The following is a 17,993-nucleotide window of genomic DNA, read 5'->3' as shown; positions in this document are numbered from 1 at the left end:
TTTAATTCACTGTTTTGAATATAAGCTTGTTCTAACTCATTAACACTTAAAGCCGACACATAAAAGCTGCTGCTGCTTCCTGCATCTGGAGTTTTAACATGACATCATTCCTCCTGCGCCTCAGACGGCGTGCTAAACTGCAGACGCTCCAAGGAGTGTTTAAAACCCATTAAATATCTTTGTGAGGTTCATTAAAGTGATTCAAAAGGATTTATACAAAGTCTGAAAAGGGCTGCTGGTTTTAGACTCCGGGGCGGCGCGCGACGGTGACAACAGGTGGAAACGATGACGCTCACATTTGGCTTCCTGATTGGCTCTGATCTGTCAGTTGAAGCAGAAACCTCCTCTGAGCTCACCTGTTACCACGGCCACACCTGGCGGCCCCTGCACAGTGTGCGTGTTACAGGTGTGTGTGTGTGAGTTACCATGGCGAGCAGCATGGCGAGCACATCCTGGTTGATGAGGTTCTTGGAGTAGTCCAGCAGGATCTCTCCATCGTCCGTCTGCAGAGTCGTGCTGTCGACACACAAACATTCACCCTCACTGTGCAGCTTCCTGCTTCAGAGCCACTACGGCCCAGCCAACCAATCATCAACCAGCCAACCAATCATCAACCAATCAGCAGGTTCTGTCATTAATAAATGTGCTGCTTTTCATATAAATTAGATGTTAGACAGTCGGTCAATTCTCTGATCTCTTATACAAAATTATCTTTATTACTAAAATCAGTCAGTTATAAATCCACTGGAACTAAACCGGCGGCGGCTGCAGGGCTCAAATCCAATCATTCAGCACACGAAGACAACTTCAGACAAGGCAGCGGACACGGTTCACAAATCAAGTCGTCCTGTTCATCAACACCTATTTTGAAAGTTGATTAATTATTTAAAGTACTTTATTAAGCAAAGCGGACATGTGGCGTGGCCTCACTGCAGGTTAGAGCAGGTCGCGGCGGTCCAGCAGATCTGCAGAGTCACTGATGATGGAGCAGCTGAAGCGTTGAATCATCAAAATGTCCCAAAGTGTAAAACATCAGTTTATCATCAGACGACGACTGATGATCAACCGATTACTCTAACCGTTGGTGATTAAGTCGGTGTCCTCTGCTCTGATTGGCTCACCTACTGATAAACACGCAGTAACCTGATGACGTAATCCTACTGGTCGCAGAGAGCACGAGGCTTCTGATCAGAAACTGGAATATCTGCCAGTTAATTAAAACATCGCAGCAGTATTTTTATGTTTACTAGAGTATCTACATGGATACTGCAGTACTTTTAGTAGTACTTGTACACCACAGTGGTTCCTGTCTGGCAGCTGATCCGGGGAAGATGCGCCGCAGCGCACGTAGACACCGACCCGGAGGAGGAGGGACGGTCCCGGTGCTGCAGCGGAGACCCAGGCTCACCTGAAAGACCGGACACGGAGAACAGGAGAGGAACGCTTGTCTGGTTTTAAAGAACTTACAGGTCTCTTCCTTCTTCAGTGTCGGCCATTATAAGAGCTTTTAGCTTTAGCAGCGATTTATCAAACATTTATCATGTTAAACACGAGCAGGTGACGCGCACGGACGGCAGGTGACGCGCACGGACGGTCCCCGGTCAGTCGGTGACTTTATTAAACATTTAAAATGTTCAAAGGAGGAAACGCGTTCAGCCCGGCTGCAGTGTGTCCGATAATGGATGCTGTGACATTAGCGCGCCTGCTAACGTTAGCCCGCTGGTTTGATTCCCGGCCGATCCGAGGCCCAGCGGCTCGCTTTAAACCAGGTCCGGCACCTGGTATGAGAAGACAGGTGAGAGCGGGTGTGAATATTACAGAAGCACAGCTGGGGACGGTTCCGGTCAGGACGTGAACCGATGACCTTGTCTCTCTCAGGAGCACCGGAGAAGCTCCCGGATGTTCGGAGGGAAACACGCCGAGAATTGGACGCGTTCCGCGGATCGTTCAGCCTCGTGCGACGGTGTCAGAAACCCACCTGTACGGATCCAGCTGAGCTGCCCGGAGGCCCAACAGGCTGGCTGGCTGTCAGCATCACGCCCACCTCCGCCCTCCCTCCCCTGCATCACCGTGTCCGCTGCCCTAAAGGCTCGGGTCTGTTTTCAAACCTGAATTTGCTGAACCGGTCCGGGTCGGACTCGAACATGTCCCGCATGTTGAGGGTGCCGGCGTTGGCTTTGTACCACTGCTCCAGCTTCCGGTAGTTTGGGTCGTTAGTCAGCGCCATGATGAGGGTCTGTGGTGGTTCGTGGTGTTCCTGCGGCCTCTGAGGTGCTGGACTGGACTCTGTGTGGCGCTGAGGAGGAGATAAAGTCGGCCTGACGGAGGTGGGCAGACCGGCCTGCACCAATGGCTGCCGAGACCCCGCCCCAGGGCACGGACACAACCTCATACTCAGTATGGAGGCAGATTAGTGCCTGAACTATATTCTATGGAGCGTTACTGCGCACGTTCGACGTAATGTATGGAGGCAGATTAGTACCCATACTGTAGGTTAACTGCGCATGGTCGAATTTTTTTTCCCCTCTCTCTTGTTGAAAATATCAAGATTTACTTTGTTCAGCTATTTACCTCAGTTGGGAAGTGTTTTAGTGTCATATATATGTGCTTTAGGACCTTTCAGCATTTTTAAGGATTTTATATATAGTTTAAAATAATAAAAAAAAAAGATGAGATGACTTCACAATTCTACATTTGTGATTGAAAAATTTGTCTATGAAGATTCTCAGTCATCCAGGTCATAGTTATCCAACGATGGTTAAAATGAAGGGCAACTGGACTTGGTTGAAGATACTGGAAGACGTTTCGTCCCTCATCCAAAGGACTTCTTCAGTTCTGACTGACTGGCAGGGAAACTCAGCTATTTAACCTCAGTGGGGTCGTTGGCCCGGGTCATCGATACCGCTGGTTCGTTAGTATTCCTTGGTGTTGTGACGACGGTCGTTACAGTCGTTGAGACTACCTGTGGCCAAGACTGAACGACCATCGTTGGTATCTTCACCTGAGGCCAATAGGTTACGTTTGTTGAGTTTCCTGGAAAAATTTAGCTAGACAATACAATTGTATTAGTACAGAGCTCATCACCCTTGCTTTGCAATATCAATCCCAATGTTATGTTGTCTCTGGAGATAGAGGTTGGGATTGAGGACATCTGTTGCTTAAACCATTTATGTATATCACACCAAAATGTCTGTATCACATTACATGAGAAAAACACATCATCTATGCCAACGCGAAGTCTCAGTAATTCTTTAGAGGGGTAAATGTTGTTCATTACTTTGAAGTGTGTTTCTTTCACTTTGGGGGGTATAGGGAGTGTTAGATACATTGTTCTTAATATTTTCAAATTTTTGTAGGATGTTGTTTTTATTTTGTCTTTCAGGGTAAAGGTATTCAGTAAAACAATTTCTAATAAAGTGGTTAGTGCATTTTCCATCCAGAACAAAGATCCCTTGGATTGATAGTGGGGCCAATTGTGGTTGTATTGGATGATATGCCAAAATGTTTCTTGTTAGAAAGACATATTCTTGGGGTAGTGCTCTATGTAATTTAGTAAAGTCTGATTTTAAGGGTTTGAAATTATGTTTGATGCAAAATTGTTCAAAATGTCCGTTGGTGAAATTGCATTGCATGTTTTCTTATTGTGCAAATAAAACTTTCTCAAATATTTGTTTTGTTTTTTTAAACATTTCTTGTTGCAAACCATTTTCAGAACATATTTAACATATGCTTTAAAAAACAGTGACGGAGACATGTACCCAGTGTCCACAGTGTAAATGACACCCATGAAATGAATACAATATTTGTGCACTAAGAACTCTTAAGGGGTGAAAAAATACTACAAAAATACTAACAAATTGTGTGGTATGGAGTTGCTGCAATTAGTTGCACCTTGACTAGACAAGGTAAAGTAACATAATGCTAATTGCTTCAGTGATTATTCATCCTGTTCTGTTTTTCTAAACATCTAAAGGCCGCTTGAAGTGGAGAATTAAGTTTAACGTGCGTTAGTTTGACTAGCCTACAACAGTAGTAGTCTCATGCACACCTGTCTCTCTGTTGTAACATCAACTGACCAGTAACCTGCAGCGGGTCTTGCAGCTCTGCTGTTCCATCAGCGCTCCCCACAGTGTGACAGGTGTTGTGCCGAATTCCGCCTGCCTGCCGAGAACTGCGCGCACCTCGCGGGTGTTAACGGTAATTTATGCTGAGAAACGAGGTGGATGCAAATCTCGGCAGGTAGCCTACAAGATTTGATCTGCCGAATTATGCATCCACCTCTTTAGGTCCTTGTCAGACACTTTGCAGCGCTCATTGATCAAACAGCGTTATCACCACATATATTTACTGAATGTCAAGGAATAGTACTTCTACTAAGTGTATTAAAATATTAAAGACTCTAATAAACGTTCATAAAATATATACTTCGAATCATTTATCACCATTGATGAAGCCCACAAAGACTATTATAGCGTTTAAAAGCATTATTTGGATGCACTTCTCGACAGGCAGGACAAACTCGGCACAACACCGGCTCGCGTACCGATCAGCTTGTTGCGCAAACCTCAGCGCCACCGCGCTCGGCCTCGTCCGCCAACTTGTTCGTATCTCTGGCTTTCTGAATTTCAGACACTCGCCCAGTCTGAGTGGTGGATAGATGTTAGTAGCCCGTCAGAGACGTTTTCTTTTCTTTTCTTTTCTAACAACTGACTCATTCGCGCAGAGTTTGGATGCCAGAGTCTCGTGCACCGCGAACACTTCACAGTCCAGAGCGTAAAGTTGAACACTGACGTAAAGAGGAACGTGTACCTGTGCCGCCGTGTGACATCAGTCACACCAAATACAGGATATTATAAAGTCTCACACACACACAAAGTATTACACGTTACAGCACGTAACAGCATTAATTACGAAAGGACAAGAAAAACTTTAAGACCTTGGTAAACGAAATTTAAGACTTTTAAGGCCTTATTTTTGGAATATGAAATTTAAGACTTTTAAGGCCTTATTTTTGGAATATGAAATTTAAGACTTTTAAGGCCTTATTTTTGGAATATGAAATTTAAGACTTTTAAGGCCTTATTTTTGGAATATGAAATTTAAGACTTTTTTAATACTTTCAAGACCCCGCGGGTACCCTGTTTATGTTAACTGCGCATGCTCTATATGGGGGTATGGAGGCAGAATAGTGCCCATACTACAGACCCGTGTTGCTGTGAAGAGGATATGATTATGGACACAAAGTTGGATTATTTGTACAATAACTTGATACTCGCTATTTGTTACACAAAACGTAAAAACACTCCATGTTCACTACATTTGTGAAAGAATTTTTATTTAGATTCACTGAAACCGATTAGATCCAGAAGGCCTGATTGTTTTGTGGTCTCTCATTTAATTTGACCTCAGACAGAAGCTGAAACAGTTTTCTTCCCTTTAAAAAAATGTAGAGGTGACCTAATGTGTGTGAGGTGGTGTTTCAATGACTGACTTGTTTCCATGTCCTGATGAAACATCAACACACTTTGTAGGCACCTGTAATGAAAACAGGAGTTATATATTATTATTATTATATATATATTCCACATCTGAGAACAGAGAAGACGGAGGCCGACACAAACTAATGAACAAGTTTTTTATTTGCTCTTAATAAAAACCCCGGGCCGCTGAGGCCCACAGAGGAGGACGCCATGCTGGGTCCAAAGACATGTGGACTCCAGAGTGTTACAGGAGGCGGAGAACAAACGCGCCCCCGGCCTCCTGCTGCTGCTCCAACCATCCCGTCAGTTATTGCATCGACAACCGTCATTCTTTATCCAAACAGTTCTGTTTGCACCCAGTGTGGTGAGATTCGAGCAACATGTAGTGTTGTGAGCGTTTTTATACAACACCGGTCCAAACCAGACCTGAACTTCTAACTTCTTTTAAATACCCCCCCGCCCCTCCAATCAGACTCTGCTCTCAGGAACCTGACATGTGCCTCAAACTTTGTAATTATTCACTTTAAGTCTAATAATGAGCGAGTTTATACAACAGGCAGGGCCGGATCAACACACCGGGGGCCCCAACTGACTGACCCCTGGCATTTATTTATTTTAACGCACCATGTGAGGCCAATATCAACTGATGAAGGAGCTTTAAGGCCCTCGGAGGGTCGGGGGCCCCGGCCCGTAATCCAGACCCGCGGTTTAAACAAGAATTTTCTTTCCAGCTCTGACGTGCAAACACACCTGAAGAGTCGAGAACCACCGCGGTCTGTAACCGAGCCAGTTCCCCCACGAAAGAAACAAACCCAGACGGCGGCCCCCGGCCCGCGGTGGTGGATCAGTTTGTTAGAAGCTTTGAGCCACATCTGACAGTTTAACTTTCTGGGCTGTTTAATAAATTAAGACACTGATCCATCATTAAAAAGGCGCCACCTTTAAATGCGCATTTTCAAACCCAAAGTAAAATTATTTAACCGTCTCTCCTCACTGTGTCTTTAAATGATGAACTGTTGATTTGAAAATAGTTTCCTCTCCTTATTTTCTGTCTCACATTTCGTTTACTGCTTTAAGATTTTAAATTTCCATCCCGATCGTCGTTATAAAGAATGAGACTGAACAGCTTTAAGAGAAAATAAGTAAACATTCAGCTCTTTATCAGTGTTTTTATTTGAGCACGTCATAGTTAAACTGACTGGTGAAACACTCCACCTTGTCTGGTTGGATGCAACTCAAAGCTCCCAAAGACTCTCAGCAGTTAAACTAATGGCTTCAGTGTCTCAATGCAAAGCTTCTATAACAGAGAGGAAACTCACCCAAGGTCAGTTCAAGGTTTTAAAGTCATGTGCACTCCAGTTCAGCAGCAGCAACACCGATTTCTCTAATCTTTGATGTGACGTTAGCCGTTAGCCTCTCGCATCAAGACAAATCTCATTTCACTTTATTTCCTGAGCACAACTAAAGTACTTTAGAGGAGGCTCTGCGTGTCAGCGGTCATTCCCTCGTTCCGGAGTCGAAGCCATTTAGTCGACAGTGTTTACAGGAACAAACCCGGGTCAACACAGATCTTCATTTCACTTCTGTAACCTGTTAACCTGCTGCGAGTGACAAAGACACTGAAGCAAAACAGCAGGAAACAAACAGACAGGCTGAGCGCTCCGTGTTTGACCCCAGGTCTGCATCAACAGCCCCCCTGAAATCTCCATCTGTCAGTTACAAAGACTCCGTTAGCTGAAGACCACCTCAGGAACGGAAAACAGCATCTCATCTGCATAAGTTTGTAAGTACATAAATCATGCCAGGCCAGGATGTCGTCGGATTATTCAGTCATAATTTATCAGACCCGATCCTTCATAAAAGTATGAATATTGCTAGAAAACTATGTTGCTACACGCACAGCTAGCACGCTCTCTATGCACAGCTGACATCACTTCCTGTAGCTTCAGCGGGCCGTCGACCACCATGCAGTGCTGCGGGATAAAGGTAGTGCCGTCGAGGTCGAGTGAACTGTAAGAGGTGGGCTGCTGAGCCTGGCTCACGGTATAAATTAGTGTGTCTCGTGAAGCAGCCCGACAAACAACTCTAAGTAATAACATCTGCAGGAACGGCTGAGAAAAGTGCAAACGGCTTCAGATATGGAAGCTCTAAAATGCCAATAATAATAATAAGAGATAAAACAGTTATGTGTCAACGAAAGAATGATTTAGCTTTTTGTCTTTAATAACAGATTATTTTATTTTGAAGTTAGAAAACAAAAAAGTGAGATGTGTGTTTTACTGTCCAGCAGCTAAGATGGTGTATTAAAGTACTACAAAAGTGTTCTCTGCTCAGGTTCTCGTCTCTGAAACTTCAGTCCTGGCAGGTCTGTGCTGCTCTCTGCTGGTCCACACTGAATCTTCACTGTTCTTTTTTTGATTTAACGCGGAAAACGCTTCAGCTATTAAAGACAAACCACTAAAAAAAACTACTCTCCTGTTAACGTGTTTTTCAGTAAATGCACACAGAAGTGTTTTCTAGTTTAGTTAGTTTGACTTGCTTTCCTGTCAGATCTTCCGTACGGGCCCGGCCGATCTGCCAGGAAGCGCCGCAGCTCAAACTAACTGAAGCTCATCAACCAAGTAAATCACATAAAGCATAAGACGAAAAGGAAGCGACTGAAATCTGACCTATGACCTCTCTCTGCTCGTACACCGGGAGTAAAAGCTACCACAAGAACGAGCCCAGTACACGTGTGGAGATCTACCGGCAGCGTTAGGACGAGACGGCGAGGAACGTCTGAAGTAAACAGTCAAACGGAACGCGGCGACGCGACGGCGAGCGGCCGACTACACCACAGGATGAACGTCTAAGCAATAGTAGAAAAATACATGTTAGAAAGGTGACAGGTGAACTGAACCCACCCCCCAGTAAAGCTACGTCAGATCCAGGTTCGGGAAAGGGGAACATCGTTGAAAAACTAAAGAAATGACTCACACCCCTCTGAAATATGACATTTATACATAATTATTTTGAAGAGATCTGGACTTTTTAAAGTGTTTCTCTGATAAACTGCGCTGTCGTATCGCAGCAGTCTAAACCAGTGCTGGTGACAAACATACAACTAGCAGACAATCTTCATTATTTTCGTTTTCCACTGCAGAAGCTCCACCTTCCTGCAGCTTCTTCCTCCCGCTGAGACTACGCAGCCACTTTGTTGTCCTTCTGGAAGAAAAGGACAAAAAAAACAACAGCAGACACTTAGGTTAAAAAAAACAACCATCTGTTTCAGAGAGGAAAGATTCTGCTGCCTCAGGTTTATCAACACTTTGAGTATAATCTTAATGCAGATTGTCTGAGAGCACAGAACAGCAGCAGTTTAACCCATTAACAGGTCATTTATCAACATTTATCCCTGTGAATTAAATATTCTTTGGTTTTGTGTCGAGTTACTTAAAGAGGAACCTAATAACTAAATAATTGTTGGCCCCATCAGAAGTAATTTCCCAGGAAAACTCCCACGCCCCCGAACCTGCTCACACATCCGCCTACAGAGTTTCATCCTGGGCTCAAATGAACGCAAATAAATATAAAATTTCAGAATCATGGTTTACAAAAAACACTAAACATGTAGTAGATGGGCTAAACCATCCAAAACATTCTATGACTAATTTCTTCAGGACTGGATATTAAATATAATGAATCTTTTAATGTTTGTGCACCGCAGGTCCAAAGATTTTAGAGCAGCCGCCATGTTTGTAGTTCTTCTGAAAAACCTTAAAAATGGTTCAAAGTTAAAATCAACGTTTCCGACATATTTCCAATATATAAAGAGATCTACAGTTTTCAGGGATCAGTAATGAGTTAACGACTTCAAGTTATTCTGCAGTAGAGGAAGGAGAGGAAAACCAGCCTGTTCATCCACCTCAGAAGCTTTATTTTATATACGATCTTAATGAAGGCAGACAGAGCAGCTGGGCTTCGGTTGATCCTACAGTGAAACAAACTTCTTCATTTAATTGTTCATTTTAGATCTGAAAATGTTGGAAACGTTGTTTTTAAACTTTGGACCGTTGAAGAACTACAAACATGGTGGCTGCTCTAACACTGCTGACCGGCAGTGTGGATTTGGAGCAGATTTACAGAGCGTGTGAATCAGCTCTTACCCTGTACGCCGATAGGTCGGCAAACTCCCGGCCGGCCTGGTTTCCTCTGTAGCCCCCCCTGAAGCCGCCTCCTCCTAGTGGCGGCCCGAAGGACCCTCGGCTTGCCGAACGACCCCGACCTCCGCGGAAGCCCATACCGCCGCGTCCACGGTAACCGCCGCGCCCTCGGCCCTGACGGAGGGGGATGCCGAACGTCTCGGCGTTCATCCTCCTCTCCTCCGCCCAGGTCTGCCTCCGCTCCCTGCAGGAGGAGGAAACAGCGCAGAGATGAGGAGCAGCTACAGACGGGGGGGTCGGACCTACGAGACTGGAATGAACACTGACCTGGGGAAGACCGAGCCGCCGGACTTGTCGTTGGCTTTCCTGGAGAGAAGAAAAACAGACACGTTACTGAAGGAAGCAGCTGGCGTCTGGCCGGAGCTCGCGGAGGTTCGGTTAAAAGGCCGAGCTCGGTGTCCTCCTACCTGGTGTCGTCGCAGGAGATGTTGTCGAAGAAAGACTTGGACTTGTCGTAGTAGCAGTTGGGGCCGAGCGGGTCGCACTCCTCGTCGGCGTTCCCCTCGCTGTTCTGCGTTTCCACGTTCGAGTCAACCTTCTCCTCTCCGTTCACCGCCTTCTCCGCCTTCTCGTCTGAGTGATGAGAGAACGAACAGTCATAGGAGCTCAGAGACACAAACTGCCAACCCAAACAGGAAGACTCTAAACGACCCACTTCGCCCATCTCGTTGTACATGTTTATTTCTTTTTCTGTTTTTATGTCACAGCGTTTCCGAGTCGTAGCCGCCGTGTTCTTTACGCTGCTGTTACACGTGCCAGGTAGATGCCCTCTGAAGAACGAGCACAGGAAGCGAGTTAAAGGCGCGTGCAGACTAGTCTCGAAGGCGATCACGCGACGTGACTGGTCGGTGACAGGACGTCTACACGAGCTGACAACGTTTCGTTTATAAAACTGTGCGTAGAAACGTCACTAAACGTGTCCGTGCTCCGCCCCTCTAAAACCGATCTGCAGGACGGGGCCCCCGTCTGAGTAGTGACTGGCTAGTCGCTGGCTGGAGGGGGCCACACAGACCGGACGACCCTGAAGTACTGATCTGGATTCCCCCGAAAAGAGAGGAAACCAAATGACTTCCTCTGAGTTTAAACATTTATTTATACGCACAGTCGGCTCACTGAACGAAGCTGCTGACGAGTTAAAGAAAGACGACTTGTTGGAAATGATATAAAATAGTTTTTTTATTTTCCATAACGTGTTTTTACAAGCAGCGCGTCACATCCACACGCTGGCGCTTAGCGTTTGGTTCCATAAGGAAACAAACATCTGATAACAAAATATGAAACTCTGCTCTCCTATTTGCTCGACTGACGCGCTGAAAACAGCATCAGTTTAAATGTAATTTGTCTCCTGTTCACCTTATTTAGGAGAATAAATTAAGTATTAATTAATGTGACTCCTGATTAAACTGTCCAACATGTATAACGTTCTTTTGCAGAAACAGAATCTCCGTTTGTGTTTTCTGATCCTGAATCTGGATCTTTTTGTGGCTGCAAATGATCTTAATGATGATTTTTTGCCACTTCAGGGAGAATCAGTCAAACGGCTGTTTGTTTATTCAGAAAGGTTTTAAGCCTGGAATACTCAGAGGGAATATTTAGATTTATTTTACACAGCAGTAGGCCTCTTCATTTCATCCTTCTGCCATGTGAGGCGCCGTTTCTCTTCTCGTACGCATGATTCACAGTTTACTTACAGGACGCACAGGTCTGGTTTTATAGATCACAATCTTTGCTTGGGAAGTGGCGTCCGCACGTTTCCAGCACTGTTTAGTTCGTACGCACCGTTTAGAAATGAGGCCCCTGGTTTTGTAAAGAAAAAACAGGTGAAAAGTGACACAGGAAGTAATCTGGAAACAGGACTTGGTTCTTGTTATGAAGCTGAACATTATGAAGACAAAGAGTCTGGATCAGCGTGCTCTGATTGGCTGGATGCGAACTGCTAGAAATCTGTCTGGCGTCGGCGAGCTGTTCAAAGCTGGTTTGCCCCCGATCCCAGCCGGAAGGTCGGTGAGCTCGAATGGCGAATCGGGCTTAAACTGGTGTGGTGTGAACTGGGCTCGAGCGTCGCGTGCTCACACGGCGTGCCAGTGAGAATAGTCTGTTGATAACGGTTGTTTATAATTCGCATCACGCCGCTGCTGAATGATTCCAGAGGAAACGCTGCTAGGTTTAAAAGGAGCTTTGGCTCAACTCACCGTGGGCAGTTTGCACGTTAACAAAGACTAACTTCCCTCCACGCTGCCTGCACCCTACGTACAGCTGAGGCTGATGGGAACGTCATCCGTTCTGCAGGCGTTTGGGTGGCGAGTGCAGCCGGAAACAGAGCGACATGCTAGCGTGGCTTAAATACCTTTGAGCTTCAGCTTGCTCTGAAACTCCCTGTCGATCTCCTCCTTGTTGAACTGGGCGTTGGCGCTCTCGAAGTCAAAGTCTTTCTCAAACTTCATGGGTCCATCCCGGCGGACGTTGAAGCGCCCCCTGCCGCGGTGTCCGCCCCCTCGCCCACGCCGGTTAGCCGGAGCACCGGCAGCCACTGAATGACAGGATTAAAAATAAATAAATAAATAAATAAAACACGTCAGCTGTCAAAACAAACAGTGTCTCTCGAGCGAACCAGAGAGCACATCCACTGTCGGGCTTCAGGCGGCACACAGAAGTAAAGGTCACATCACACATGGAGGAAATGCAGCAAGTCATTCAGAGGGCACGAAAACAGCCAGACGTGCACTGACACGAACAGCACGTCAATCTGCACACACCGACAAAGAAGAACAGGATGGTCAGGCGGTGGGAGGGCATGAGAGCGAGGCTCCCCTGTCCCAGAGGAGAGCTGGGCAGGCATGCAGAGTCTGAATGGGCTGATGGTTCAGAGGAGGGATTAACCTGAGGCACGTTTACCCGGGTCCCTGCCTTCGCCTCGCGCCTGCTCAGCCTCTGGTTTGGGGGCTTTCGGGGCATCTGGGCCTGGAACAGCAGAGTCTTTTGGTCAGAGAGAAAAGTGGTGGAAACTAGTCTGCCACCTTCAGACCAACTGGTTTTAAATGTGGGACTAAAAGATGAGCCGACTTCACGGCTGCGCTCAGAGCAGAACAATCACCACCGCGTAAAAGGAAAATCTGTTTGTTCGTCTGTAAATGTGTTTGCGCTTCGATAACCCTCTCAGAGATCCTGCTGTGCTCACAAACCTTTGGACGCTCGCTTCACTATGTGACCCTTCGGCCAATCAGAAAACTGGTTAAGTTTCCCAACAGTTTAGTGTTTTTTGTTTTTTTTTTACTTTTAATGGGCACCTATAACAGGTTTTACACTTCCTGTGAAAATAATCCAGTTAATCTCATCTCCACGCTGTTTATATGTTGTGTCTCGTGCGTATCCATGCACTGAGTTCACAAAGTCAGACGCAGTTTGATAAATTACGTTGTACGTGGCGCTCGTGGCACCCAGTTCAGACTTGACAGCCTGTCTTCAGGTCTTCTTGTCTTTGTGGAGAGAGAAACTGTAACCTGCCTGTCAGCTGCTCTGTGACCTTTCCTTTACCGTAAAGGCTCCAATACGTGTGCACTCCAGATTTAGGTGCAGCTAGCTTAGCGTGTTCTCACCAACGACTGGCAGAAACCCTCAGAGCTGTTCAGACCTTTAGCTAGCGTCAGCGTACTGACGGCAGCGCCACAAAACACGACATTAAAGCTTTTATTGTTATGACGACGAGAAAAAATATCTTCTGTTCATTTTGAAGCCGCCGTAATCTCTGTAATACACAGGAAACACTGCTAGAGAAATAATTGTTCTGACTTCAAACTTTTTTATAATTTGAGCTCTTACAGTTTGTGAGCGGCGCAGTAACAGAGGGGTCATCATGGGGACGACAAATACATTTACTGAGCTCAGGCTGAATCTGCGTTTCGCTCTCAGGAGAGTCCACACAGGACAGCGGCACAGGTCACTGCCGGTCTGAGGTCTCACCTGAGTGGCTGAAGATGGCGTGGGGGAGCCCTGCGGTGGGAGCCCTGTCTGCGGCGGCGATGTGCGAGGAGGAGATGGTTCGGGGGGCAGACCAGCCCTGGCCGCCACGGCCAGCCCTGACAGGCTCGCCCCTCCTCGTGTCCACGCCATCCTGGTGCTGGACCTTCTGGCTGCTCTGAGCGGCGGTGGACGGGGCCGTGCGACCCTGAGGGGGGCTCCTGCGCCCCAGGCCGGGGGCCGGAGCCGTGGCGGTCGGGGCAGTTTGGATCACCTGCTCCAGGGCGGGGCTCTTCCGCAGAGGGTCCAGGCTGGGGCTGCTGCGGCCTGGAGGAAAACCAGAGGTCAGTGTTAGTGGTCCCGAACTAAACCCGATCACTGACTGGACCTGCACCCGGACAGGTCAGTCCTGCTGCTCCAAGGGAAACTATAGACCAGCTGGGCTCATTTCCTCCACACAAACTACACCAGGCAGGAGCTGCACCTCAGGAGCCAGTCTGGGCCGATCCTTTAAACTGCGGCCCGGGATGAGGAGGTCACTGTACTGGCTTTAAAAGCAGCTGTTTCAAGAGTCCACCTACAGGTTTCGTACCTTCGGTTACGAGGGTACCCAGAGGCCGCGAGTCAGAGGACAGAACACAACAACACTAGTTTTGTCACGTTGCTGACTACTGGGCATGTAGCGGAGGAAAGTTACGGCCTCGACCGTTTGAAGTCACACAGACGCCATGGACCGACCCTCCTCGGTTTCTATGGCATGCTTTACGTGGTCCCAGAGCCACAGAGAGACCCTGAACCCTTGGATATCATGCCCAGCTGAGTCCCTGCTCCCACAGTCAGACCCATAAAACGGGTTGAAGCCAAACTGTTGTGCTTACCGACACCGACTGGTCCAAACTGAGGGGAAACCAGGGGGCTGGCGCTGAACTGGTTATAGGCAGGAACTGGAGCCCGGTTGAAGAGGCCGTAGGAACCAGCAGACTGGAAGGGGGTCGGGGCGGCGGCAGCTGAAGACGAGGAGCTGGTGCTCATGGACGACTGAGGAGGAAGTCAGAGCTGGTTAACGTTAAAGACAGGAAGACCAAACATCGCGTCAGGCTCCAGGTGTGAAACGTACCTGGACGATAGCAGGGTCCTGAGGAAGAGAGCACGTGGGCTTCGGCGGCTCGCACACAGTCAGGTCCTTGATGTCGCTGCCTCTGAAGATGATGTACTCAAAGGTGTCATCTCGGGGCGGGATGGGCCGGTCGGTGGGGCGGTCCTCCGTGCCGAAGGAGCGCACTAGCAGGAGGAAGCAGACGTTAGCATCGCAGCAGGCGTGCAGCTCACGATTAATCTGTCAACTAGTTATTTGGTCTGTCAGAAGAGTGCGTTTTCATGTTTCCCTTCGGCCCAACAGGACGTCCTCAAATATCTCGTTCTGTCCAACCAGCACAGATTCACTTTACTGTCAGAAAACATCCAAGAAGCTGGAATCGCTTTTCAAAAAAAGGTTTATTTAATAGTTGACAGCTAATCGATCAATAGTTGCAGCTCTACATCACAGCCCAAAATATATTCACTTCAACAAGTCACTGTTTTATTTTTAATCAGAGTTATGTCACGATATTTCTGTACAGATTTTAAAAACCCGCCGTCTGTGATCCCACAGGTTGACTGACGGCACAACATCTGTTTGCAGCATGTTGAATGAAGACGACAGCCGGCCAAATCATTGCTCTACAAAATCAAATGCAAGCAGCAACACATCACCTACTCAGATACAGGAGGCTGCTGCTGGGTTTAAAAAAATAAAATAAACACACCCAAACAGTTTCTAATTCTTAAACTTAAATCTTTGAGTAATTGTTTTAAATGTGTACATTTCATCTTCATCTTCTTCCATCATAACAAATCAAAGGTCTTTGGGTTTTGGACGGCCGTCAGATCAACACGTGACATCTGAAGACGTCATCTCCCAAAGGTGACATGTTGTCTTGTTTGTGTCGGGTGGCGATGGTTCAGTGGAGACACATGTCTTTGGTGTGAGACCCGGGTTTGATTCCCCACTGTGACCCATCCACCTGTGTGCCCCTGAGCAAGACAAGTAAGTGGCTTTGGATAAAAGCGTCAGCTAAACGAACAAAGATATTCAGTTTATTGTGAGAAGCAGGAAACACTGAGTTGAATCGCGTGTCTGCCTACAGACTGCAACGCAACCTCGCGCACAGATAGATCGATATATTATAGATTTAAGTACTCCATGTATGTACAGATAGCCTCGTGTAGCCGACGCTTCACCTGTCCGCTCACCGGGGGATAAAAAAGCTGCTCTGATGAAGTTTCACTGAAGTGAACAGGTGAGCTGTGCGGCAGGTGTTCAGCCTCCTAAATCCGCCTCGTGAGGAAGTGAAACGGAAAACTTGGCGGTTGGTTTGTTTTTGGTTTGCACTAACACAGCTAAGCCGACGTGCTAACGTTAGCTGCCAGGAGGGAGAAGCTGACTCACGTCTCAGAGTTTAACATTTATCCTGCCTAAATTAGATTTACAGGCGGCTCAAACGTTGTTTCCTTTCCGGTAATAAATCACTTCGTAACGTTGCGGTTAGCTTTATTAGCTGTTAGCTTTAGAACGCTTCCTAGCTTACTGCTTGATAAGCCTAGCTAGCATCAACCTGTTAACTTCTTGCTAGCAAGCTAACTCTAGCCACATGGATCACGTTATTGACGTGGTCCGGGTCTGGGTTAATCCTGCACCTGGTCCGTCCGGGACCAGATCGCATGTTGTCTGAGACGTGTCAGAGACGGCGGCAGCTGACGCTAGCTGCTGTTAGCATTAGCCGGCTAGCTGCGGTACCTTTAGCAAGTGCGACGGTGGAGTTCTCGGTGTCGATGGTGTACAGGATCCCTTCGTAGCGGATCTCGGCCTTCGAGATCAGGCTGATCTTGCTGCCCAGGTAGGGCGTCCCGCCGCTCATGGTGTCTCCTGGAGCTCTGCAGTCCGAGCAGGGAACAGGATGGGGGCTCCTCCGGACCGTGAGGGTACCTGCGCTGATTCTACTCGCAGTTTATTTTCCGCCAACTCGCGCGTCTCGCCGCTACAACATGGCTACCTGCTCCTCCTCCTCCATGGACTGGCTCTGAGCGCGGGGGCTAACGGGAACTCGTAATATCGCGCGATTACGCTGCGCCGTGAGATCTAGATCTGTGCAGGATAGAAGAGATCTGTCGGTTCAGAAATCAGACTTAATTGATCCCTGGGAGGAAATTCCTTGTTGTGTATTGCTCACTTACATAGCAAGATAAAAGGGAAGTAAATAACAAAATACACAAATGTAAACATAAAGGAGCAGTACTTGAGTAAATGTCTGTTTTTTTTTCCCTAATGATTGGTCTCATTAATTAATCAAAGATATTACTCACATCACAACAAAGCTTTAAAAGCTAAATTTATACATACAGAAAAGAAACATTTTCAATTAAAGCTTCTTAAATATGCAGCATTTCCTCATTAACTGTGTGTTGATTTGCAGATCACACACATTGCTTTTCTCCACATATTTACAGATAAAATGAAAAACCTCTGTAAACGTCTCGCTGTGACAAACAGTGTTTAAAATGAACTGAAGGGCAGAAACAGGCTGTTAGAAGTTAAAGATTAGTTAACATTAGAAACACACTTAAACGACGGTCACATGAACACCCGTCTTACAGATATCTGATTTACACACTATACAAACGATATGTGACTCAACATGCAGAGTTTTAAGAAGAACAGTCGAAACATGTTAAATTCTAACAGAGATCAAATTTACTGGCTCTGCAGTCGTAAATAAACAACAAATAAAGATTTTATATGTTATTCCAGATTGTTTGGTTTGTTTTATGAAAGTTTGGTGATAATCTCTGCAAACTAACTTGGAATCTGATTTCAGACAGTATTGCTCCAATCCATAAAACTTCCAACAGTTCATTGCCAGTGAGTTTACCTGCAGCACACACCTGAACCAGGACCTGGACCTGTACTTGTACCTGTAGCTGGACCTGTACCTGTACTTGTACCAGTGTTTGAAGCTGGACCTGGACCTGGACCTGTACTTGTACCTGGACTTGTAGCTGGACCTGGACCTGGACCTGTACTTGGACGTGGACCTGTAGCTGGACCGGAACCTGGACTTGTACCTGTAGCTGGACCGGAACCTGGAATTGTAGCTGGACCTGGACCTGGACCTGTACTTGGACGTGGACCTGTAGCTGGACCGGAACCTGTACTTGTACCTGGAGCTGGACCGGAACCTGGAATTGTAGCTGGACCTGGACCTGGACCTGTACTTGGACGTGGACCTGTAGCTGGACCTGTACCTGGACTTGTACC

General features: G+C 46.8%; 2 protein-coding genes across 5 annotated transcripts in view; both read right to left on the bottom strand.

Moving 5' to 3' along the window:
- The window catches only part of gpia (glucose-6-phosphate isomerase a), a 10,089-nt gene extending 7,663 nt beyond the window's left edge, over positions 1-2,426 (bottom strand). For all 3 annotated transcript variants that reach the window (XM_046036672.1, XM_046036673.1, XM_046036671.1), the window contains exons 1-2: positions 2,109-2,426; positions 426-516 (exon numbers count right to left, since the gene is read on the bottom strand). In XM_046036672.1, coding sequence (XP_045892628.1) covers positions 426-516; positions 2,109-2,392 — 375 coding nt within the window. In that variant the 5' untranslated portion in view covers positions 2,393-2,426. The remainder of the gene's footprint in view (positions 1-425; positions 517-2,108) is intronic.
- A 3,195-nt stretch (positions 2,427-5,621) lies between these two features.
- Positions 5,622-16,756, bottom strand: lsm14aa (LSM14A mRNA processing body assembly factor a). Of its 2 annotated transcripts, none has more exons than XM_046037055.1 (9): positions 16,476-16,756; positions 14,757-14,920; positions 14,518-14,677; positions 13,643-13,966; positions 12,030-12,212; positions 10,090-10,255; positions 9,950-9,988; positions 9,626-9,866; positions 5,622-8,684 (listed from the first exon to the last, which is right to left on the bottom strand). In XM_046037055.1, exons 1-9 carry the CDS (start codon positions 16,594-16,596, stop codon positions 8,661-8,663), a joined length of 1,422 nt encoding a protein of 473 aa, XP_045893011.1. In that variant the 5' UTR covers positions 16,597-16,756; the 3' UTR covers positions 5,622-8,660. The 2 variants fall into 2 exon arrangements, with proteins under 2 accessions (XP_045893011.1, XP_045893012.1); XM_046037056.1 differs by having other exon boundaries at positions 5,622-8,681.
- Positions 16,757-17,993: the final 1,237 nt, after the last annotated feature.

Source organism: Micropterus dolomieu, linkage group LG22 (assembly GCF_021292245.1).
Source record: "Micropterus dolomieu isolate WLL.071019.BEF.003 ecotype Adirondacks linkage group LG22, ASM2129224v1, whole genome shotgun sequence".
NCBI classification, from domain to species: domain Eukaryota; kingdom Metazoa; phylum Chordata; class Actinopteri; order Centrarchiformes; family Centrarchidae; genus Micropterus; species Micropterus dolomieu.
Note: the sequence above shows the minus strand (reverse complement) of the source record. Positions and strands in the feature narration are given on the sequence as shown.

Bases quoted from the DNA above. Each gene is read 5' to 3' on its own strand.
- lsm14aa (XM_046037055.1), bottom strand. From the start codon at position 16,596: ATGAGCGGCGGGACGCCCTACCTGGGCAGCAAGATCAGCCTGATCTCG. The intron at 14,678-14,756 runs GTACGTTTCACA...CTTCCTCCTCAG, and splicing joins AGGACCCTGCTATCGTCCAG to TCGTCCATGAGCACCAGCTC. The intron at 13,967-14,517 runs GTAAGCACAACA...GTTTTCCTCCAG, and splicing joins GTTTGGACCAGTCGGTGTCG to GCCGCAGCAGCCCCAGCCTG.